We start from the raw sequence: 20,337 nt of genomic DNA, 5'->3' as shown, positions 1-20,337 counted from the left end.
CTGACAAGGCCGTTATAACCGTGCACATGGCCAACGTTACATATCGACCAATATCAGGGAGACGCGTGTCCAGGTTGTTATAGATGCACATGCAATGTATGAACTAAACCTATCGTAGGAGGACACGTGTCCAGGTGGTTACAAGAGCATCTTCTAAAGAGACAGCTGACCCAATCACTTTCCCACATCCTTCGGCTATAAATACCCTCTCGATTATCATGAGGTATTCATTCACTCCCACTGTACTCTCTGAATTTACTTAAGTACTTTATCTTCATCGGAATTGTACTTATTCTCACGCCGGAGGGTGGTTACGGGAAGACCCCCCCCCCTCTTGTCCTTCCCGTAACGAGCTCACGGTGTCTGTTTTGCAGGTTCACGTCACTGGACTTTGGGAATTGTGTTCATATCGTATTGGCAGTTAACCGTATCATACCCTGTTGATTCACTGGATCTAGGACCCATCAAAGGGAGTAGATCCGTGTTTCTTCAATTACAATCAAATAATTTATAAATAATTATATCTTTATTGTGAATTTGATTCGAGCATATAACATGATTTAAAAAAGCAAACCAACTCAAAAACATGTATCTTACAGGAAAAGTTATAGATACATTCTTGAAAGGGTGTGATGCGGACAAACATTTTCTCTATTTTCATAGACAGATAGTTTGTTCTCACTCACACATGTGACTTCTAAAACACATTTTTCACATGTATAGTATAATAACCGGATAACTGTAAAGTAAACTTTCAAAACAACCAGAGAGCTTGTAGCCCAATGGTATAATAAAAATGTTAAAAATAAGATGTCAATCCTCAATGATGAAAATTCAAATATTGTTATGTACGAATGATATTGTCATTCAAAAGACAAATACACTCGAAACACTAATAGCATAATACTAAGACAGTGTGTAGCAGAGGTATGAAGAAGAGAGGGTTAATCGTCTAAATCAGCATCAACTGACAACACTTAGTGACATTAAGCAGTGTCAGTAAAGCATTATAGGGGCACAAAGGGGCAAGGCATTAGCACAATAGCGCCTAAAGAGGTGGAGGGGGAGGCAAGAAGATGAGCTGGCGAGTTTGATGTACGTGACTCCAACATGGGAAGTGGGCAAGGGCGAAGCATATGCATGGTTTAGGCCCCCTCCCCATTTTTTCTCGGCAGTGTAAATTTACCTGTTTTCTTTAGAAAAATTTTATATGGTATAAATTTATTTGTTTTCATCTGAAATTTGAGCCCCCCTCTCTCAAGTCCCGATCGATAATAAACACGAAGTAAACGATTAACTCTCGTTTATATTAACCAGAAAATATAACTCATAAATCTGATTATAACTCTCAAACCCTAACTTGGTTTAACTCTTTATGAACCCTAACTTAATTGCATCATCTTGACAATCCCTAAGTCAGTTGCCTCTATTTATAATATTAACTCTAACTTAGCTAATAAGAAACTTAATAACTTTAACTTGGTCATTAAGCAACCCATTAAAAACCCCTTTTAATTCTTCGGTTGGTCCATTTTGTGAGGCCAAATAACAACTGAGCCAACACTCTCCAACTTCAAATGCGTTTTTGTCCAAACTTCGTCACATAAATCTGTAACACCTTGGCATTTCTTGGACTCTAAGACTACTCTCATTAGCAAACCACACATGGTTTGTCTTATTATTTGAAATTAAAAAATAAAAAATAAAAAATCAAAGAAATGGCCCGAACGGTTCACCACACCAAAGTAATTTGCGAACCCACTCACTGCCACATGTCACTATTTTATTAGACTTATATTTAATTCCTTTTTTCTTTTATTTACAAGCTAATTAGTTTTAACTATAATATTGATTTTTTATAATAAATTTTAATAATTAAGATTTTAAAAAAATCTAAAAACACAGTCTTGTTCAGTTTATTTTTATGAACACACTGGTATAAATTTTATTAAAAATAGAGTACAAAAAATATATATTTTAATATAAAGTAAATATTGACATGCGACAAGAAGCTAAAGTGGAGATGATGAAAAAACTTTTCAATACTCTAAGCAACAAATTGAAAATCCGGTTATATGACCAATAGAGAAGCTTGCGTCGCTTTAAAAAACGATTTGGTTGAGCATATATGACAAAAAGTTGGCAATGAGCGAACGTACTTTGTATCATTCGTAAGTTTAATTCATATTTCATGCTACGATTGTTATTTTGTTTATTTACAGTATTGAGTATGTTTGATAAATATATATTATTCGGTTTTTTATAAATATTTTAAATTAAATATATTATATATTTATTAAAAAAATATTTTTATATTTTTAGTCATTTTTAATAAAAAAACAAAAATTATAAATTATATTTATTTAAAAAAGTTAGTTAAGGATGGATTATTAATGAGTGTGGAAAATTTGGTTTGATTGGATAGGTTAAGGAAAGAATAATTAATTTTATACTCTCTGATAAAGACCAAGTTGGATTGGTTTATGAATATATGATGATCTAGTATCTATTTTGATTTTATGCATCTAGACGGAGAGAGAAACGTGAGTGAAAAGCTGAAAACTTTAAAGAAGTGGACCACATGAATACTGCTTAAAAGGACCCTCATAGAATAACAAGTTCACCAAATGTAGTTTCCATGCAGGAGACAGCTTGACTTTTTGACCTCTTCTCACTTTTCCTCTAATCAATTCCTTCTTTACCCTCATCGTTCTAAAATATTTCTATTTTCACTTAAAAATATAACAAAGGGATAAAAAAATATCTCAAACACATTACGTGCCTATACTCTAAATCGAGTGATGAATTTAAGAGTTTAAACCAAACCGATCCAAGTAACCAAACGATTCAAGTCGAATTATAGACCAACTTAATTCTGACTAGACCAAATTCTAGTTTTCTTACTTTCTCCTATGAATCAGACAAATTTACAACAAAAAGAGGGTGCACGCGTATTGATAGTATACAAAACGACGTTATGTAATCTTTTTAATACCATAATTATCAACCATATCTCAAGACAAACGAGTGAAACATTAGAATTTTCGACGATATGAAGTCTTAGTTTTTGTGGTACCAAAAATCTTTGCACGCATTAGATGATAAAAGCATCATAAATAAAGCTAGATTCGATAATTAATTTAGATGTATATAATAATCAAGCTCATCAGTCACTTAATTCATAACTAAAATTCGAGGAAATAAATTATTTGTCAAATCACTCTAAAATATAATTACAACGTTATTTTATAACTACTTGGTCGCCTAGTAGAGGAATGCAAACATTGTGCCAATCACCAAGATTAAGCTCTCGAATCCGGTTCATACCCTAAAAAGTTTATACAAGAAGCACAAAGTTGTGTGTATTAATACATATAATTTGAGAAGACAATGTAAATAGTTAGGGTCTACCGGATGTGATCTCAGAAGATGAACTTTGAATGCTTGTGACAGTGAAAAGAGACTTGCTGTTATCTTGATTGTGTGATGATTTTCGACGCCTACGGTTGTGATCAGCCAATCTTCTACGACAACTTCTCTTCCCGTTATCGAATTCCGCCAACAGATGGAATCTTTATAGCATTATACACACAAATAAATTAATTTCTTTTTAAAATTTTATGTAAATAACTAGGAAGTAATAAATAGTCATTTACTAGGTGTAGTATTTAATAGATCAAAACTATAAAAGGGTAGTTTGGGCAATTATCCTATAGAAGCAAAAGTAAACAGTACGAAGCACGGTATCAGTGTGTAAATTTGCAGCTTATCTGAGAAACAGAATTTTTACGGACACAAATTGCCCTCGGGATCAACCCCATGTACACCAATCATTGTGCTCAACACCCAAGGGTATTAATCAAAAAAATTTATAAAAATAGTAATTCCTTCTTATAATTATCAAATTAATTAACAATCATCAATCAAATTCGGTTATCTCATGGTACAAAACTACATAACACCTAATGTGGGTATGAATGAGAGTACGGGTATTGTTGTTAAAAAAAACCATAAAAATGATGCTAAAAGAAAAAAAAAAGATCAACCAAAAGTTAAAGAAAAAAATTAAACTTAAACCAAACTGATAAAAAGTTACAACAATTTTCACGATACAATTTGGAAGTGTAAAATTGTAAAATAAAAATCATAATAACTGACTGACCGAAAGTAAAAGCAAAAGACAGAATACAAAAAACAAACAGATTATCAGTTTGGACAGTTACACGGTTTCAAACTGTGAACATCTTATTTTATAAAGGGTTAAATAGTTTAGAACAAAAACCATATAAATGATAAATAAATAATAACCTGCTACACTGTTGACAGAATCGCTGAGTCAACCCGGCAGTGAAGACAGTGGAAGCTTTGGAGTGAAACTCACAAACTTTATGCCGACGGTGGTAGTGTTTCACAAGGGTAAGATCGGCATTACACCCTTCCGCCTGACACCTCGGCGCCACCGGCTCAACCGGTCTGGACCGGCAGTACAACCGGTTCACAAACTCATCATCCGCCGACGAGAAATACGTCCGTCCACCCATTCCCAAGTTCAACCCAATCCGGTTGTTAATATTATTATTAAAGTCAACACCCGAACCGGCCGGTTCTTGCTTTGGCATGAACATGAACCCGGTTTGACCATTTAAACCATCCGGTTCAAGTGGGTATGTGGAGTAATATCCGGTGTAGGTTGGTGGGTCGTGAAGTGGGGTGAAATGGGTCGGGTTCGGGTTATGGAGGAAGAGATTCGGGTCGAGGTATTGTGTGTTGTTGGTGGTTTGGTTGAAGTAGTGATCGTAGGTTTGTGAGTTGGGTGGGTTGACGGTGTCGTTAAGGATGATCGCCGGTGGGTTAAGGTTAAGGTTACCCCATTCATAGTCCAACATTTGAGGTGAGTTATGAGTTTGGTTTGGTTTGTTGTTGAGTAGCAAAGGATATGTAAAGGTGTCATATGTTGATTGTTGAGAAGTTTAATGGTAAAAAAGTGAGAGTGGAGATATTAAGGTGTAAGAAATGTTTACAAGTTGTAATGCGTAATGTACAAGTATTTATTGTATAAGGTATTGGGTTTGGAAATTTTGGTTATGGAGAAAAAAACTTACATACTTTTGTTGGTCACATCAGTTGTTTTGTAAGTACTCATACAAAGAATAGTTGTAAATAATATGGTAACATAAGTCTAGAAAAGTGATAAAAAGAGAGATATATAAAAGTTATTTTATTCTATTTTAAAATCAAATTGATCAAGAGGGCATTCAAATGAGATTACTTGTAACACCCTCAAAAAAATGAATTTTGTAAGAAATTATTCACAAGGATAAAACAAAGGATAATGTTTAGTGTATATAATACATAGAAGGCACATTGACAAATGACATGGTAACAAACTATCATGTTGATATATAATTTGATACCACTATGATTTGATTTGATGTCATTAATTTCTAATGGAAATGATTATTTCTTTTAGTGTCCAAATTAGGGAAAACAAGGGAATGTTCTTTGTATGAAACTATAGTTTGTAGGTCTAATCAAGCATGCGCTTTCTTTCAAATAAACAAATAGTCTTAGTATTTATAACTTATAAGATGTTCAAAGAAAATTCCATTATTTAACAACCCATTTGCATCATTTCCACAAGAACTAAATAAGTGATTTTAGTAACATTGACTCTAATGGACGCATCTTTGTCATTGAACTATTTCATTAAGCAACTTAATTTTTCTGTATAAGAGCAACGTTAACATAAGAACGTATGATATAATGAGATGATTTTAACACTAACAAAGTGACGATACACCTCCAAGTACTCGTTGATGTATAATAAACTAGTTATACTCTTCCATATTAATGTTGCGTGTAAGGGTAACATTTTAGAACAACAAAACAATCCGAAAGACATGTAGAACTGACAGAAACAACAGTTTGTGATTCTAAAGAGTGATTATAGGTCGCTATCATTGATAGGGCCAAGAGGACAAATAAAAATCTCCTAGATAGCGACATCTTGTGGTCTCAAAGAGAGGATCATTTTGCACATATAACTAACGAAGCAATGCATTCGTATAAATGTATGTTTTAAATCTGTAACATAAAGAGGATTCACATTTTCAAATGAAAAAACCTAACTTTTTATTTTATTTTCTCAATTACTTGCAACCATTATCACGATTACATCTTACTTTGATAATCAGATAAAGTTGGTATCACCAGTTTACCAGTAGCAATTTAATTGTGAGTGTATCCACTTTGATGGTGTACAAATCATATTTGTATCAATAACTCTTACACTTTCATGAATTAAGAAAACCGACGTCACTAGGAGAATTTGTTGTAAGAGAAGAATCGTGATCCCTTTATGAGGGAAGAAGAATGCAATGAATGTTAAGTACTCAATTAGAGGAAGAGAAAAGAAGAAATCATTGTCATAAACATGTTAGTTGATAAAATTGAATAAATTTTGCATTGTTCTGTATAGTCGGGTAAATACAAAAAATACTTAATGCTTGAAATATTGATGGTTGGTTAATTTCTATGTGTTTTAGTTCATTTATTTATTTATTAGTTTTAATCGTTTATTGTAGGAACTTTGGTACTTCATACGTGCTTTTGTATTTCAGGTCATTAATCGTTAAAGATGCTAAATTGGAGACTTGTACGAGCATGGAATGATATCTCGGGAAGATCGGAGCCACTATACAAGTTGGTTGAAAGTCAGCTCCCAGAGCATGTTGAGATAGAGGATGAAATTACGAGAACGTGGGCAAAAACGGCGAAGACATTGACCACATACTCCTTGTGATACGATACCCTACTTGCTCTAACTATTTAGAATAATTAGGTTTTTGATTGACTCAAACGACGGTCATCAAAATGGCGCCGTTGCCGGGGAGTTAGTGCGCTTTTTGTTTTTCGTGTTATTTGATTTTCGTGTTTAATTTAATTTTCAGTTTTTTAGTTTAAATTTTATTTTTCTTTATTTTATTTGTATTTTTTTCATTTTACGCGGGTTGTGTTAGTTGTGCAGATTACAGGTTTATGCGCACCCGCCATTCGGGCCGACTGTCTCCATTAGCTTATGAGCACGAAAGCGAGAGGTTAGCTCTGCAGAACCGAGTACAAAACAGAAATTCTGAGATGGAAACCCAAAACGAAAACCAAAACCAAAACGAAAACCATAACCAAAACCAAGACCCACTCCCACAAAATAACCAGTTTCACCCAGATAACATACTTCCACCACTCAATTTCAATAACCAAAACGAGCAAAACGCCCAAAACGCCCAAAATAACTCAGCTCGTGCATCCAGAACCCGAAATCAAAACAGAAACCGAAACCTTAACCGAAACTTAAACCTCAACTTTGACCAAGCCGGACCATCCTCTCCAAATAATAACCCCAACCGTCGAGTTCGGATAAATATTGATGATGTTCGATCGAGTGTTCCGACTGAAGAAGAGGATGAGCGTGAAGATAATAATGGAAACGAAGGTTTTGGGCAGCTGATGATGAGGTAGATCGATGGGTTAGGAGGAATCGGGCGTTGAGACCGAGAACGAGGTTGGTGAACCAAAGATTGAGGGTGATAATAATTATGAAGATGAGGTGGAGGAGCCGGTTAATCAAAGACGGGCTGAACCCGTTAACAGAAATGGAAGGGGTCGAGAAAGAGTGAATCGGGCGGAACAACCCGAAAGAGTTCGTGGTATTCCAGTTAAGCGGGGAGGTTTGGCAAACCCCGGGGGGGGGGGGGGGAGGAGGAATTATATGGCCCTGGTTCATGGTGTTAACAATCGGTTCAGACCGGCTATCTTAGACAGAGCATCCCTGTTGGTCCCACAGGAACGAGTGCCGGGATGACAAACTTTCAAGTCCCGACCATCTTACATCAACATCGTTCCTCATTTCCACGGGATGGCTTCGGAAGACCCGTATTCGCACTTGACCGATTTTTCGGCTATTTTCGGGTCTATTGGTGATGACACATTTGATCAGGACGAAGTCCGGCTGCGGTTATTCCAGTTCTCGGTAAAAGACAAAGCAAAACTCTGGTTTAATTCACTACCGATGCACAGTATCAGAAACTGGGCCGAGATGCAACAAGTTTTTCTAAACGAGTTTTACTCACAGTCGAAGACTACCGAGGCCCGTTCAGACATTCGTCACTTTTCACAGTTACCTGGTGAGTTATTTCATGAGGCCTTTACCATGTATAAAGACATGATCAGGAAATGCCAAATCACCAGATCGAACTATGGGAACTGGTAAAGTGTTTTGTTGATGGTTTGACATACGAGGACCGAAAGCATCTTAAGGCCTCGTGTAATGGTCAGCTGTTGAATCAGCCCGAGGAAGATGATTGGGAATTTTTAGAGTTTATGTGTGAAGATTCCAAGGCAGAAGCAGCAGCTGAAAGACGAAGACGTGGTAATTCATCAAAATCAGTTAAGTCAGTCGCGAGTGAGTCTGCGAGAATTACTGAGTTGGAACGTGAACTGGCTGAGTTGAAAAGGGGGTAAGAAGAAAGAGGTCGGGAAAGTTGGTGTTAAGTTCCCGGTTTGTGAAGATTGTGGTGAACTCGGGCATAAGGCAGAAAATTGCCCTGAGTTTGATGATGATGAGGAAGATGACACCGAGGAGGTTAATTATGCTTACGGGGATTCCAAAGGTCAAGGGTTCAATTCGAACACATCACCCGGGCCTGAGGAACCACCCGAATTTTCGTTACGGGAACGCGTCCTCTCAGTTGAACTCGAACTTTCAGGGATCGAGCCAGAACAGGTCGCAGGGTAATTACCGCCAGGGCGGTTATCAGCAGCAATAAGGTTCGTATGCAGAATCGGGGGTATAACAGAGACGGTAACCGATGTGAAAATTCATCGGGTAATCAGGAGCAGCAGAGGGGGTCCCCGGGAAATGAGGATGAGTCGGTGCACTCAAAGTTGGATGCATTGATGAAGTTTATGACAAATCATAAGGCTGAAACGAAGAAACAGTTTGAGTTACATGATAAATCAGCAGAGGCAATGTCAAAGCAAATTGGTCAGCTCGTAGCAGATATGGCAAAGTTGCAAAAGTGCGCAGGTCAACTCCCGAGCGATACTACAGTCAACCCGAACCATTACTGCTTAAGCTCCAAGAAGGGAAACAATGTGCACATCAATGCTGTAAGTCTTTTACCTCATTTTGAAATTTCTGTTGTTGAAGTGGATTCACCACCACAGTTTGTTGAGGAGGTGGTGGAAGATGTTAGTGGTGAGAGTGATCGTATCAGTCAAAATGAATCAATTTTCCAAAATGAATCACAACCAAAAACATATGAAATGTCTTTTTGTGAAAATTGCACATGTGAAAAATGTTTAAATGGTAAATTGACCAACATGAGAGATGAGGAGGTGGAGAATAATACCACCTCAAGTAAACTCCAAGACCCAGGAGTGCCACTTTTATCAATTCAAATTGGGAAATTTAAAACTGATCAGACACTTCTAGATCTTGGAGCATGTGTTAGTATCATGCCCGGTAGTTTATATGATCAATATGAATTTGGCCCATTAGAAAGGGTAAACACCACTGTGGTGTTGGCGGACCAAACTCATACACTTCCCCAAAGCATGGTGACTAATGTAATGGTTCAAGTGGAGGAATTTTTCTACCCAGTTGACTTTCTTGTACTTGACTATGCTAAACATGTGAATAATACACAACCACAAGTCATATTGGGTAGACCATTCCTTGCCACAGCACATGCGGTGATTAATTGTGCTAATGGGATATTGGAAATTGAGTGTGGAGATCGTGATAAACGGTTACCATTGTTGACAAGTGTGAATCCTTAAGCAAGGATCACACAAAAGAGAAAGGTTTTGTGACTGACAGGAATGAGCTAAGTAGTAGCATGAATGTGAAATGATGGAATGAGATGTTGCATGGAGTTAGAGATGGTGAGGAAGCAACTACAAGAAAAGGAAAGAAGACGAAAAAGAAAGAGGTAAAGAAACCGCCAGAAGTAAATGAAAAATGGCAGGATCATGGCGTGCCAAAAGGTTAGGAGGAATCTCTTGAGGAGCGTGCATGTAACGAGAAGGCTGCACGGGGGATGTGATGGTTGGTTAATGTTTACTTTAGATAATTTAATGGCGATAATTTACATACCTATGATGGAAGTTAATGTTTACTTTAGAGTTTGCTTGAGGGCAAGCAAAAGATAAGTGTGGGGATGTGATGGTTGGTTAATTTGTATGTGTTTTAGTTCATTTATTTATTAGTTTTAATCGTTTATTGTAGGAACTTTGGTACTTCATATGTGCTTTTGTATTTCAGGTCATTGATCGTTAAAGATGCTAAATTGGAGACTTGTACGAGCATGGAATGATATCTCGGGAAGATCGGAGCCACTATACAAGTTGGTTGAAAGTCAGCTCCCAGAGCATGATGAGATAGAGGATGAAATTACGAGAACGTGGGACGGCGAAGAAAGCGGAGTTGAAACGAGAAAGATATGAAGAAAACAAGATTTTGGGAAAGTGTCCCACCGTGGCCCACGGTCAACCCAACCCAAAATCGGACAGAAGTCACCGTACCGTGGCCTCTGACCCACGGTTGGACCGTGGGCCACGGTCCAGTATGGCCCGGCAGCCACCGAGACCCACGGTAGAGACCGTGGGCCACGGTCCGGAGTTCGTAACAGCATTTTTAAAAGGGTTTTTGGTTGCATTTTGACCTATCTTTCATTCCATCTCATTCTTGGCGGCTAGAGGCGATTTCCAGCAGCTCCAAGAGGCGATTTCCACCACCATAGCTCGTGCCAAGACCCTTCATATGATTCATATCATCCGTATTGAAGATCCAATGATGTCAAGGATCGGCTAATCTTCTAGAATCGCACCCGGGATGTATAGTTTGTAACCTTTACAGTTTTTCTCATGTGACTATGAATATTATTGTATTATTATTGATGATTGATATATGATTATTGATGTTTGGTATTTCTGAGTGTTCGGTCGGTTTAGGTTTACGTTGGTCTGAACGAACTGTTACCGGTTGCTAGATAATTAATCATATAACTGTTTGGTTAGATTAAATACGATAAAACATACAATTGCCCTTAACTGAGTCACACTGGCAAGGACTGTTTGATAACCAGTGCCGTGTGTAAAGTGATTGTTGATGTCTAAGGTTTTGTCTGATTGATCAGTTTTCAGTTAATCGTTAATAATTAATCTGTTAGGTTGCATGAGATAACTGTTGGTTGCTTTCTTCCCGGATGTGATTTGCTTTGTTAACTGTTTACAACTCGTTTACTTGTTCGTTGCTTAGTTCTCTAAATCCAATTTAAATTGCTTGTGTGATCAGCATTAAAAACCAGTTACTTCATAACATTAAATCTATACACAAAAGACATTGACCACATACTCCTTGTGATATGATACCCTACTTGCTCTAACTATTTTGAATAATTAGGTTTTTGATTGACTCAAACGACGGTAATCAAATATTTATATGTTTATTTGTGTAAGATAGCATACAAAGGTCTCTTAGCTAGTAAAGCCTACAAATCCTCCCGGAGGCGACACATGTCTTTGTAGTGAGGAGTAAGTTCATCTTGGTCATATCTATGTACAAACTACAAAGTTAAATAATTAACCCATAAAAATTAGATAATTATGAAATTTTAAATGCTCGACATTATGATATAATTTCTTTTTAATAAATATTATTGTACAAAAAGTTACATGAACTTGTAAAAACAAAACATTTTAAAAATAATCTTAACAGCGATATATTTTTAACGTGATGATTACCGTTATCCCATCTATTGATATCGTCATCTAAATGTCCAACATTTCCATACCTGTATAGGTTAAGAAACAATATTTGTATTTAAACATTATATATATAGGCATTTTTTACATACACCATGGGGTGTTTCCTAAACACCCTCCCATTAAGCCGTGGATCGGGCGATAATCCGCTTAATGGTTGTGTTTTGGAAAGTTGTGTTATTTTGTCATTTTGCTGTTTATTTTTTTTGTTTTATTATGTTTTTGTCTTTTTGTTGTCTTTTAATTTTATTTTGTTTCTTTTGTATTTTTTTGGCTCAAGTAACCTTTTTTTGATCGGCTTTGAAAGGTCATTTTGATCGGTTTTCGAATGTCATAACGAGAAAACAATTTTAAAATTAATAACGAACAAAATAAAACGAACAACCTTTGTATAATAATAATTAGTACATAACGACTTATGTTTGTTTTCTTTTTTTGTATGTCGGGTGTAACAGATTTTTTGTCTGTTTTAAACTAATAACGAAACAACAATTTTAAAATTGAAAACGAACAAAATAAGCATAACGCATAACCAGGTTTATAAAATAATAATAATTAATTCATTACGAGTTCGAAAAAAAAACAAACGAGTTTGGGCAAAAAGTAACAGCATACAAAAAATAAATCTAAAATGCGGCACCACCCGCGTCGTCATCGCCCCCATCTCGTCGAAACGTGGCGCTGGTACTGTGTACTGGGCTCCATGCTGCTGGGCAGACAAATAACCAACCATCCAGTTCACTTGACGCTCTAGTCTTTGTAGGCGGGAGTTAGTGGCCGCATCCAAACGCACGGCGCGATGTGTACGCGAAACGCGCTGCGGGTGCTGATGCGGTGGCTGTTATGAACACGATAAATTAACGTTAATAAGACGAAGATACAAAAAAAATCAAACGATAAAATATAACGTACCAGATCACCGTCCTCCATGTCCTCATCACCGTCAACCTCGCCCCCCCTGAATATCCACATCTGGCTCCTCGATTGGCGGAGGCTCAACAAGCGAGACCTCTACGTATGGGCCAGAATTGAAATTAGTGACCAGGTGATACTGGCGCTCAATCTTCTTGACGATTTGCATGCCCTGTGCCCGTCCACGGTCCAGCTCTTGCGGTAGAAGCGGCGGCTTAATGGATTGGTCTTCCAGTAGGTTCCCGTAGCCCAAAGACAACGCAATCCGCGTAACGTACGTGCCACCGACCAATTTCTCGCGGCCCTGCCTGCGCGAGTAAATGGCGAAGTAGTCGCCGAGACAGCGAGCAAGGTTCCAGTGTCTCCCCGTAAGCAGGCATCGCAAAAAAAAGAGGTCATGGAGGTTGCAGTGATCCCCCCCCCCCCCGGTGACGACCCTGTACGGTATGTGCAATAAGCCTGTGTAGGTACCTGTACAAAAAAACAATAAAATTTAATATTATTATATTATATTATAATAGAATATAATATTATAATATAATATAATACTAATATGATATAATATCATACATATACGTGTACAAACCTGTGCAACGGGTCCCTGATGGCAGAGGCTTTGGCGTCTGGCTTGTATTCTCCTAAGGGGGTAGTAGGCCAAGGTGTATCGCTAATCGCCGTCCAAAAACGTTTCAACACGTCATCTGGTGATTCGTGTATGCTCTGCGTGTAAACAGGGGCGGTAATATCCTCAATTGTGTACAAGCCCAGCGCCCTGGCAAACTCCTCCATCGACAGATAACGCCAATTCTCGAAAATACGGAACCGAACCTCCGCCTTACTGGTATCCGCACCCTCAACCAGCATCGGGGCCTGCAAATCTCCCTCCGGGCGTGGCCTGAAACAATATTTACATGTTGGTGAAATCTACTTTATTTATAAGTTAATTGAAAAGGAAAAAAAATACCTTAAAACAAACGTAGAGTAAAACTCTAACGTGAGAGCCCGGTACGTTCCCTGCTCTGCGGTAAACAATCTCTCCCACGGTGTATTCTTCCCAACAATTCTTTCTATCCTCTCTTCCGCTCGAACCATATTTATAAACTCCGTAGAAAGGTCGAGGAAGGTTGTGGCTCCATTTTCCGAAGCTGCGTAAACCGGATTTGATAATCGGACTGCGGGTCAAACCTCAAATGCTCGTAATCATCAAGTACTTCATCCCCAAAAATGTATGTATACGCCATCTATGTTAACACATAAATATAACCGGTTATTGTCAAACCCGTAAGCCAAACCCGTTTCCTTGTCAAACCCGTTTCAGGGTCAAACCCGTAACCCAAACCCGTTTCCGTGTCAAACCGTAACCCAAACCCGATTATTATCAAACCCAGTTAAGACAAAACCATTCCTCTGTTTCGGCTAAATCCAAATCCAAACCACAATCCACACAAACACTATCCAATTATCTATTCATATCATAATCTAATTCACTCTAAATTTGATCTGAACTCAAACAGAAACCAAAATTATAAAAATAAACAATAACAGAGTCTCTAATTACGGATCTGCTAATTAAATCAAGAGCAATCGAACAAGGTAACCCAAACCCGTTTATCACAAACCCAAACTGTTAAACATCATACCCGTAACCCAAACCCGTTTTCTATCCATCCCTTAATCTAAACCCTTAAATAAACCAGTTTGATGAACACCTATATCAAAATAGAGTAAACCATAGTTACCTTATTGTTGCCGTGTCGGAGTTGGTGACGAAGTTCTGGACTATTGGGGGACGGCGAATTAGGGTTTTAGTGTCAAATGTGATGTTTGTTTGAGATGGAATGTGTAAACTGATGGGGGGAGGCGGGTTAGGGTTGTGTTTAACTTCGATCCGCGGCACATCGCTAGATCCGCCGCTTAGTAGTATATATATATATATTTATTTAATTTAACTATCTAAGGTATAAATAAATTTTATATAAAATAATATTATATATTCATAATATATAAATGGATTTATACTAATAAAAACACAAAATTTGATATGGAACCAATACTAAATTACAAATTTGAATATATAAACGAATTGAAACTAATAACAATTAACAACACAAATTTTATATTAAACCAATAATAAATTACAAATTTGAAAAAATACATCAAAAGGCACTGGATATTACATCAAATTTGAATAAATACAAGTTCAAAATAGCATCAACACAGCAGCTCTTTGCCGGCCCATGGCTACAGGTTTCCCCCACTAGAAATGGTGGATAATCATTACGCCCAGGTATCTCGGCCGGCCGACAGCAGCTCCGCAGCCACCCGGAATGTCAATTCCGGAGCACTCCTAGATACACCGGAACTAGTACCATAAACAGGTACCGTTATGCCACATATTTCCTCCATCAGCTGGCCCTTGCGATCTATCATGCAAGGCGACTGTTTGTGGGGACACCGAATTCATCAAAGATTGGTGCCATCTTCCTTATTACATTTGGGAACCCACCCCATGGACGTGATACGGGACTTTATTATTACAAAGCTACCAATGCTTCCCGACACAATCACCAAAATCCCAAGTAAAGGACACTGTCGGGATATATGAAGGGGGACTACTAAAGTGTTCCGCCTGCTCACAGCAGTTGCACTGGTAGCTCAAAAGTTCAAAATAGCATCTACACAGTCACCACTATTATTTTTAAAATATATGTAAACAACCGAATGCAAAAAAACAAGGTTGAAAAATATATATTTTTAAAATCTATTTTATATATATTATTAATAAATATATATTTTTATATATATTTTTAAAATCTATTTTGTATATATTATTAATAAATATATATTTTTATATAAATTTTTAAAAGCTATTTTGTAATAATAACGGACTCCAAAATAACATCTATGCAGCCACCACTATCTCAGAACGAAATTATTATGGCTGCATAGAAGCTATTTTCGGACTCCGTCGTCATTATTTTCCGCCAACATATGGTTTTATCTGGGCCTTTATTTTGTAATAATAACGGACTCCAAAATAACATTCACACAGCCACCACTATTTCTGAACGAAAATTATTATGACTGTGTAGATGCTATTTTCGGACCCCGTCGTCATTATTTTCTGGTGGCGGTGGTGGTTTTGGTGGTATAATCTGGGGGATGTTTAGAGTGAAAGGTTGAGCGTTTATTTTGATTTTGGCGATTTGAACGGTTAGAACCCGTGGATATTTAACATCTTCAAAAAATAAATTCGATAAGCCGCAGATCGACCACTAAGCCGCGGATCCGATTTACAGCAGAATCCGCCGCGGATCGACCCCTAAGCGGTGGATCCGATCTACTTTTTGAAGATATTTATTATTATTTTAATATTTATGGTTCAGTTATATTTTTTTTTCTAATTTATGTTTTTTTAATGAAATTTTTTAATTTTTCATAAAAGTTATATTTTATAAGTTAGATTTTTAAAAAACTAAATTATTTATAAGTTAGATTTTTAATAATGTTTTATATTTTTAAATATCATGTTTTATTTTTTGAAATAATTTTTTATTTAAAATTTATTCTCGAAAATATTATTTTAAAAAATATATTATATTTAAGTTATACATGTTATCATGTTTTATATTTTTAAACAAATATATCATCAAATATAATGTTTTATATTTTGAAATAATTTTTTATTTAAAATTTATTCTCAAAAATATTATTTTAAAAAATATATTATATTTAAGTTATACATGTTATCATGTTTTATATTTTTAAACAAATATATCATCAAATATATTTGTTTAAAAAATATGTTATTTTTTTAAATAATCATATTAACAAAATATAGTATTTTTTAAATATCATTTCTTATATTTTTAAATAATTTTTTATATAAACAGATTTATACAAATAAAAATACAAATTTTATATTAAACCAATAGTAAATTACACTGGATATTACATCAAATTCTATACAACGACTAATTCCTAATCATCTTCTGGTTTATTATCAGTTCTTCTGGATAAACACTCCAAAAATAGCATCAACACAGCATCTCTTTGCCCCACTAAAAATGGGGTAGAATCATTAAGCCAGCGTATCTCTGTTGGTTGGAGCACTCCAACCACCTGGTTATCAAATCCGCTAGGATACACGGGATAACTTTAAATAAGGTACCCTATACAGGTACCGTTGTGGAAGCCCTCGCGATTTACCATGGGTGCCATCTTTGTTGATACAGGAAACCCAATACAGGCATCGGTGCCATCTTTGCTGACACAGGAAACCTCATGGTAAATCGATCGCTCACGTTTTCAAAATAACATCTACACATTCACCTTTTCAAATTTATTTTCTGGTGGTGGTGGTGGTTTTTGGTGGTATAATCTGGTGATGTATAGCGTTTTTTGTGTTTTTGGCGAGTTGAACGCTTAGAATTGGTGGGTATTTAACATCTACGAAAATTAAACACGATCCGCCGCGGATCGATCACTAAGCGGCGGATCCGATCTACTTTTAAAGATATATATTATTATTATTAATATTACTGGTACTATTTTATATTTTTTTTTAATTTACATTTTTTATCATTATAATAAAAATATATTCTATATTTTTAAATAATTTTTTTTAAATATTAAGTATCAAGTTTTATATTTTTAAATATCAAGTTTTATATTTTTAAATATCGAGTTTTATACTTTTAAATAATTTTTTTTAAATTTATAAAAACACAAATATTATTTTAAAAATTAAATTATTTTAAAGTTATATATTTTATCAAGTTATTTTATTTAATAACACAAACATTTTACAAATCATCCTAAATAAACTTGCTCTTCAGCTTGCACTCGCCAAGTTTCCCTTATTTGCATATACTCTTTTATACGATCTTCGTACAAAGACCTCCATTCGTGCGCCGCTTCGTTGGCGTATCCTTCCCATTGACGTGCTGGTAGCGACACGGGGAAATTCCCTTCTATTTGTATGTTGAGCCAATAATTATCCTTAACATTTAACACTACTATTACCGGAATCTGAGATAGTGGTTCCGGACTCATTCGCATTGGGAAGTAACTCTCACTGGAGGTCAGATGGAGGTTGATTAAAACACAGTCATACGTCTGAGCCACTACGTCTCCGTGCCCAGGTAACTTAAACCACCTACTCTTTTGCTGGAATAAAGCAGACGTTGAGCAGTCCAGCGAATCACGAACCGTGTCATAATAACCGGTTACCTCGTAGTTCAACCTTTCGCTCCACCAGGATTTGTTAGTGACCATCTCATTCCTCATGCTTTCTCTGACCTCCTTCCAGTTCTTTTGAACCATGCCTAAGCCGACAGCGATTGCTTTGAAACCGCAATTACCATCTGGCTTTACATCTTTTATTCCTAAAATGAACGGGTATGCCCAGGTGGGAATGAGATGCCTATAACTTTCTATGATTGGGACGCCCTTAGGGTCACGCAGTAATGGAAAACGAAGGTCGGTTGGAGTCTCATGCTTTTTAGATGAGCGTTTCGGTGGTTTAGGTATCTTAAACCGGGCATGTGACTGAGACTGGGAACGCGACAACGATTGGGTGGGGGCTGCGGGTGTTGGTTGCCGTGGCATAGAGGGGGGCGTAGGAGCTTTGTCCGTGGGGATCAAAAGACATGGAGGGGGCGTAGGAGCTGTGTCTGTGGGAATCAAATGACGGGGAGGTAGCGTAGGAGATATGCCTGTGGGGATCAAATGACGGGGAGGTAGCGTAGGAGCTGTGTGACATCTGCCCCGATCCGACCCGACCCAGGTACCCGTTTCTCTGACCCGATCTCTTTCTTTTATGATTTAATATTTATTTATACTTATATTTTACTTTTAATAATAATAATATATTTTCCTTCCCGCCTCTTTCTCTCTCTTTCTTTCCGCCGTCCCGTCCCTCTTCTTCTCTCCGCCTTCTTTCTCTCTTGTCGCCGTCCCGCCCTTAAGCCTTGAACCCCCCTTCTCTTATTTTTGTGTCCTTTGTTTCTTCCCGCCTAAGGTTGTCTGCGCAGCTCCACGCGCCAGACTCCTTACAAGGAAGCCTGCGCGAAGACCAGTTGTTCCTGCGATACGCGAGGCGAACTGTTCTCGCAGCGCGCTAAGAATTGTAGTTCTTCTCGCAGCGCGTTAAGAACGGTAGTTCTTCCCGCGACGCGCTAAGAATGGTAATTCTTCCCGCGGCGCACTAAGGATAATAGTTCTTCCCGCGGCGCGCTAAGGTTTGTTCTGTCAGCCTTCGCCCTCGCGCGTGCGCTCGAGCCTTTTCGCGCTAAACCCTTTGAGTTTCCTTCTGTTTAAATCTAGCCGTTTGCTTTCGTGTTGTCTTATCTTTGGTGCTGTTGACCTAATCTGCTTTATGTCTGAAAAGTTACTTTCGGCGCAGCACGCGCACCAACCCCATTGGTTGGCAGAAAAAGTGACTGACATAATCTTTTGAGATCTGCTTTTGCCATGCTTGACCATTACCTTTTTCTGAACTGCCCATGCCTTTTTTTTTACTGTTCCCTGTCAGCTTTTCCCTTGCCCCCTGCAGCTGCCATATCTTTTGATATCTTTTGCTTTTGGAATCTTTTGCTTTTTGAGATCTTTTTCCCCTTTTCTAGGGATTGTGTTCCCTAGGGTTTCTCTATAAATAATAGTATTATTTTTCCTAACACTACACACACAAAGCACTTAATCTCTCCTGTTCTCTTGCTCCTTGCTCTCTCTGCCGCCTCCTCTCTGCCTCCGTCTTCCTCCCTGTTCTACCCTGCTTTTCCGGTAATATATATTATATATAATAATTTACTTATTAATTATGCTAACTTATAATCAAGACTTAAAACAAATCATTAAAACAATAATCTTTAATTATAGGTTAACTTGTGCTTGTTTAAAGTTGGTTCTTGCTTTATCTTACACCGCATCGTTTATCAAGTGAGTAATCTCGTACCTAATCCCTTTTTATTTTTAATGTTTTGGGATGTTCATGTGTTCGTACAAACTTGAGTCTTAAACTTGTTTATGAACTTTAGTCGCGCAGTATCCCATGTGTTGAGGACGTTTACTTGGCTGTTTATTTGTATGTGTGTATCATTAACCGCTTTGTTCGGCCTATTCCGAAGTTTTCATGGATCCATTAGATGAACACGGGAGACCTATCGTTTACGGTTTTCTTTGTTTACACTTGCACAGATGTTTTCTCGTTTTTGTGCTCAATTGGGAGCACGGATTGAACTATGAACTATGAGCTATGATCTATTTAGGCTTGATCACAATCTGATTGCACCCTTGTTAAACACCAGACATACACGTGTTGCGCGCAGATTTATTGTTATCTATGTATTGTATTAAACTTGATTTCTCACCAACACGCAAGTGTTTGACGTTTATTTTAACACATGTTCAGGTTTGCTGTAGCTGTTCTGAAGCTTGTGGACACGTAGGACGTTTTTACTTTTGGACCTAGATTAAAATGTATCAAGACAAGTTATTGCTGTTCGAATATTATGATTTATAATATATTGATTTATGATGATTTATGTTATCTTGTGTCTACCTTGCGCGTGCGCGAATGAATGTATTTATTAAATATTG

The 20,337-nt window shown here is 37.1% G+C and overlaps 2 protein-coding genes across 3 annotated transcripts; both read right to left on the bottom strand.

Moving 5' to 3' along the window:
- Nucleotides 1-3,049: 3,049 nt before the first annotated feature.
- On the bottom strand, nt 3,050-4,992 carry LOC143548033 (squamosa promoter-binding-like protein 8). 2 transcript variants are annotated; one of them, XM_077039300.1, is made up of 3 exons: nt 4,309-4,992; nt 3,412-3,572; nt 3,050-3,328 (listed from the first exon to the last, which is right to left on the bottom strand). In XM_077039300.1, the coding sequence occupies exons 1-3, from the start codon at nt 4,884-4,886 to the stop codon at nt 3,303-3,305; spliced, it is 765 nt and encodes a 254-aa protein (XP_076895415.1). In that variant the 5' UTR covers nt 4,887-4,992; the 3' UTR covers nt 3,050-3,302. The 2 variants fall into 2 exon arrangements, with proteins under 2 accessions (XP_076895415.1, XP_076895416.1); XM_077039301.1 differs by having other exon boundaries at nt 3,287-3,328; nt 3,465-3,572.
- Nucleotides 4,993-17,550: 12,558 nt separating this feature from the next.
- On the bottom strand, nt 17,551-18,348 carry LOC143548039 (uncharacterized). The gene has a single exon (XM_077039308.1). The coding sequence runs from the start codon at nt 18,346-18,348 to the stop codon at nt 17,551-17,553; it is 798 nt and encodes a 265-aa protein (XP_076895423.1).
- Nucleotides 18,349-20,337: the final 1,989 nt, after the last annotated feature.

The sequence above is a fragment of the Bidens hawaiensis genome, unplaced genomic scaffold, assembly GCF_021521415.1.
Source record: "Bidens hawaiensis isolate Kalapana, Puna unplaced genomic scaffold, B.hawaiensis_p1.1 tig00014901_1, whole genome shotgun sequence".
Classification (NCBI taxonomy): domain Eukaryota; kingdom Viridiplantae; phylum Streptophyta; class Magnoliopsida; order Asterales; family Asteraceae; genus Bidens; species Bidens hawaiensis.
The sequence above is the reverse complement of the archived record's forward strand: the minus strand, read 5'-3'. Positions and strand labels throughout refer to the sequence as shown.

Coding starts and splice junctions, on each gene's coding strand:
- LOC143548033 (XM_077039300.1), bottom strand. CDS start 4,886: ATGTTGGACTATGAATGGGGTAACCTTAACCTTAACCCACCGGCGATC. Junction 3,573..4,308: donor TTCTGTCAACAGTGTAGCAG/GTTATTATTTAT, acceptor AATGCTATAAAG/ATTCCATCTGTTGGCGGAAT. Junction 3,329..3,411: donor ATCTTCTGAGATCACATCCG/GTAGACCCTAAC, acceptor TAAACTTTTTAG/GGTATGAACCGGATTCGAGA.
- LOC143548039 (XM_077039308.1), bottom strand. CDS start 18,348: ATGCCACGGCAACCAACACCCGCAGCCCCCACCCAATCGTTGTCGCGT.